We start from the raw sequence: 4,252 nt of genomic DNA, 5'->3' as shown, positions 1-4,252 counted from the left end.
ATATCCCAAATTTATTCACCTTTAACTTTTTACTGACTTTCTTATTGTGACCCATTTATTCAGCATATTCCAACGCTTATAACCATAAGTAAATGATTTATGTGGCTTAAACTGAATTACAGCAAGATTATATGTTGTAATGACTAGCTCCTCTTTCTGTTAACACAATTATTTTACTTGTATAACCAATACAAATAATATATTTAGTGATGTAAAATGGTTAGAAAACTGTAAATCAGCAGCTTATTTTGGAAAATACATTGTGCAGTACTCATATAGAAGTTGCACATTTACTCTATGGTACAGTTACCTGAAAAAAAATCAATGTTTTATTATTTCTACAATAAATATTTTCTGTATACCACTATCTGTATATAACAAACCTTGCACACAGTTTATCTCACAGTATTCTCATAAGGTAAAGCAACAATTAACAAAAATATGTTAGCATAGATTTATAAAATGCTGTAAAAAAACATGACAAACAATAAAAGGTTAACTTTAGAATTCACAAGGGTTTCTAGACACTTTTATAATTCAATAATACAAAACAGTGATTCTCAATCCAGGGGGTTGTGTGCTGGTTTTACAGAGATTTAAGCTTCTGTTCTTTTGACAGACATGCAGTTTAGCCAATCAGTGCTCAGTCCTAGGTCACTTTACGTGCATGAGCTCAATGTTATCTATATGAAATATGTGAACTAATGCCCTCTAGTGGTTAAAATGCATTCAGATTAGAGGCAGTCTTCAAGGTCTAAGAAATTAGCATATGAACCTCCTAGTTTTAGCTTTCAACTAAGAATAGCAAGAGAACAAAGCAAAATTGGTGATAAAAGTAAATTGGGAAGTTGTTTATAATTGCATGCCCTATTTAAATCATGAGAGTTTTTTTTTTGGACTTGACTGTCCCTTTAATTGAATGTATTAAATATTATGTTGTATTTTAACTTGAACTCAATTTAATGTAGTCCTTATGATATGATAGGTATAGGTGTATATATATATATATATATATATATATATATATATAAAAGCAAGAGTTTCCAGCATATAAAAGGTTGAGAATCACTGACATGTTGTAGGAAATAAACAAAAGAACAAAAGCTAATTTTATAAATCTAGGCCATAATACCTAAGAATTAAATGTAGTGTGGCATCACAAATTAATTAGACAACATACCGTGTATGTGTTACATTAAATATTTGGCATTTGAAATACTGTGTCAAGTACAACAGTTAATTTTGGCCCCTAATGTTGTGCTAGTGTTACATGACAAATCGAGTTCAAAATAACATGAAACGTGTCATTTTAAACCTGTTGGTATTCTCCATTAATATACTGCCATCCTGATTTCACTTTTTCACATGTCTAGAAGATCATCCCCACTTTCATCACTTTCTACAGTTAGTTGACGCGTCCACCATTTCTTGACTTCAGAGCCACAAGATGCTGAATCTGACATCGCATTCATCTTGCACACTACAGACTTCATGGTTGTGCGACCACCACATTTCAGATTAACAGATGATACAGAATGACTTATAGGTTTTGGAGCTAATAAAAAGAAAAAAAACAAATAACTATACACATATACACTTGTATATTAATGTTCATTGGTTTGAAAATAATGTCAGTACCTCATGATAGAAATAAAAATGAAAGAAAATACTATGCCCAAAAAAACAAGTTGTGTTCTATATCAGAACCCTGGAACACTAGCATTTTTACTTTTATAGCTAAAACAATACTAAACTACAGAGCATTGTGTATTCATGGCCATATATTCTAATGTGTACCCGCTTCTTTTTAGGTGTGACACAGAAAGCGTGTTGGCGAGCAAAATGTATCATGGCTAGGTACCTTTTTTATACTATTAAAGCCAGATGTAATAAATATATATATATATATATATATGGATGGATATCAAAATAACAAGAGTATTGCATTGACCAATGATACTTTTTTATTGGACTAACTATACATTTATAAGTTGACAAGCTTTTGGAAGAATGTCCTCCTTTTTCAAGTCTGAAGCAATACTGATCAATTTGACAGAATTTACAGATTATATCTTAAAACACAGGCTAAAAAGACCGAAAGTGTTACAGAGGTCTGATTGCAGGGGGAGGAGGGGGTGTCGTAAAAATCATGGGGGGGTTAGGGAGACAGAGGCATACAGTGTCCAGTGAAAGATAACAGACAGGGGAAATATATGGTTATACACAGAGCATATACTGACATAAAGTTATATATATCAACATGGAATCAATTTGTATAAAGTTGTGAAATAAGGTATACAGGGAATATAAGATAGTCAGAAAAGGAGAAAGGAAAAAAAGAAAAAGGGGAATAATAATGATGACAAAAGTGTACCTATGCATAGAGAGTGTGGAATATACAATGTAATTGACTACAGTATATGAAAGTACATTACAAAACAAATTGATAATGTGTTAAGAAACCAGAATCTAAATTTAGTCCAGAATTTAGTTGAAGTGCATTATCATTTTCATTTCAAAGGTTTTTCTTTCCATGGTGTTTTTGAAGTTGCCTCTGAGAATCTTGATTTTGAGGTTTTGGATGGAGTGGTCAGGTTGGGTGAAATGGTGACCAACAGGGGTACAGTATTTTGTTTCTCAGTGATTTTTTATTGAGTGTCTGTGTAAGTTCATCCGAAGGTGCGGTTTTTGGCTTGTTTCTCCAATATAACATCCCACTTCACATGCAGTGCAATGTATCATGTATATCACATTTGTAGATATACATGAATATGCCCGTTTAATATTATAGGACTTATTTATAAGTAATTGGGCTGATAGCAGTAGTGCGGAACCAGTAAAGGCCAGATTACAAATGGAGCGGTAGGGCTTGAGCGCTAACTCCGCTAGAAGTAACCTTTTTGCATGTGTTGGGTAGCACTCGTATTACAAGTTAAAAGTAAACTTTTTTCGCTCGTGCGCTAACCCAACCTGCATAAAAAGCCGAAGATAGAATATTGCGCACACGATAACGTATTCCTCATAGAAGTCAAACACTGGCAATAAACCAGTGCGCGACTGTTAATGCACCACTCGTAATCTGGCCCTAGATAAGAACACCTCTAAATATACCTCCCATTTTATTGTTAAGTAATCCTTCATATTCTAATTCAAGTCTGCTAACAACTATAGCTATACAAAGAAAACAAATCTATACAGAGAGATTTAAACAGGGTTATTTGCTTCTTATTTACTGCTCATATATTTTCTCATTACAGGGAGTGCAGAATTATTAGGCAAATTAGTATTTTGACCACATCATCCTCTTTATGCATGTTGTCTTACTCCAAGCTGTATAGGCTCGAAAGCCTACTACCAATTAAGCATATTAGGTGATGTGCATCACTGTAATGAGAAGGGGTGTGGTCTAATGACATCAACACCCTATATCAGGTGTGCATAATTATTAGGCAACTTCCTTTCCTTTGGCAAAATGGGTCAAAAGAAGGACTTGACAGGCTCAGAAAAGTAAAAAATAGTGAGATATCTTGCAGAGGGATGCAGCACTCTTAAAATTGCAAAGCTTCTGAAGCGTGATCATCGAACAATCAAGCATTTCATTCAAAATAGTCAACAGGGTCGCAAGAAGCGTGTGGAAAAACCAAGGCGCAAAATAACTGCCCATGAACTGAGAAAAGTCAAGCGTGCAGCTGCCAAGATGCCACTTGCCACCAGTTTGGCCATATTTCAGAGCTGCAACATCACTGGAGTGCCCAAAAGCACAAGGTGTGCAATACTCAGAGACATGGCCAAGGTAAGAAAGGCTGAAAGACGACCACCACTGAACAAGACACACAAGCTGAAACGTCAAGACTGGGCCAAGAAATATCTCAAGACTGATTTTTCTAAGGTTTTATGGACTGATGAAATGAGAGTGAGTCTTGATGGGCCAGATGGATGGGCCCGTAGCTGGATTGGTAAAGGGCAGAGAGCTCCAGTCCGACTCAGACGCCAGCAAGGTGGAGTTGGAGTACTGGTTTGGGCTGGTATCATCAAAGATGAGCTTGTGGGGCCTTTTCGGGTTGAGGATGGAGTCAAGCTCAACTCCCAGTCCTACTGCCAGTTTCTGGAAGACACCTTCTTCAAGCAGTGGTACAGGAAGAAGTCTGCATCCTTCAAGAAAAACATGATTTTCATGCAGGACAATGCTCCATCACACGCGTCCAAGTACTCCACAGCGTGGCTGGCAAGAAAGGGTATAAAAGAAGAAAAT

The 4,252-nt window shown here is 35.8% G+C and overlaps 1 protein-coding gene across 2 annotated transcripts in view; it reads right to left on the bottom strand.

The window, feature by feature from the left end:
* Window positions 1-1,161: 1,161 nt before the first annotated feature.
* NALCN (sodium leak channel, non-selective) overlaps window positions 1,162-4,252 on the bottom strand; it is a 1,159,715-nt gene continuing 1,156,624 nt past the window's right edge. For both annotated transcript variants that reach the window (XM_053707809.1, XM_053707808.1), the window contains one exon: window positions 1,162-1,555. In XM_053707809.1, the coding sequence (XP_053563784.1) occupies window positions 1,362-1,555 (194 nt within the window). In that variant the 3' untranslated portion in view covers window positions 1,162-1,361. The remainder of the gene's footprint in view (window positions 1,556-4,252) is intronic.

Source organism: Bombina bombina, chromosome 3 (genome assembly GCF_027579735.1).
Source record: "Bombina bombina isolate aBomBom1 chromosome 3, aBomBom1.pri, whole genome shotgun sequence".
Taxonomy (NCBI): Eukaryota; Metazoa; Chordata; class Amphibia; order Anura; family Bombinatoridae; genus Bombina; species Bombina bombina.
The sequence above is the reverse complement of the archived record's forward strand: the minus strand, read 5'-3'. Positions and strand labels throughout refer to the sequence as shown.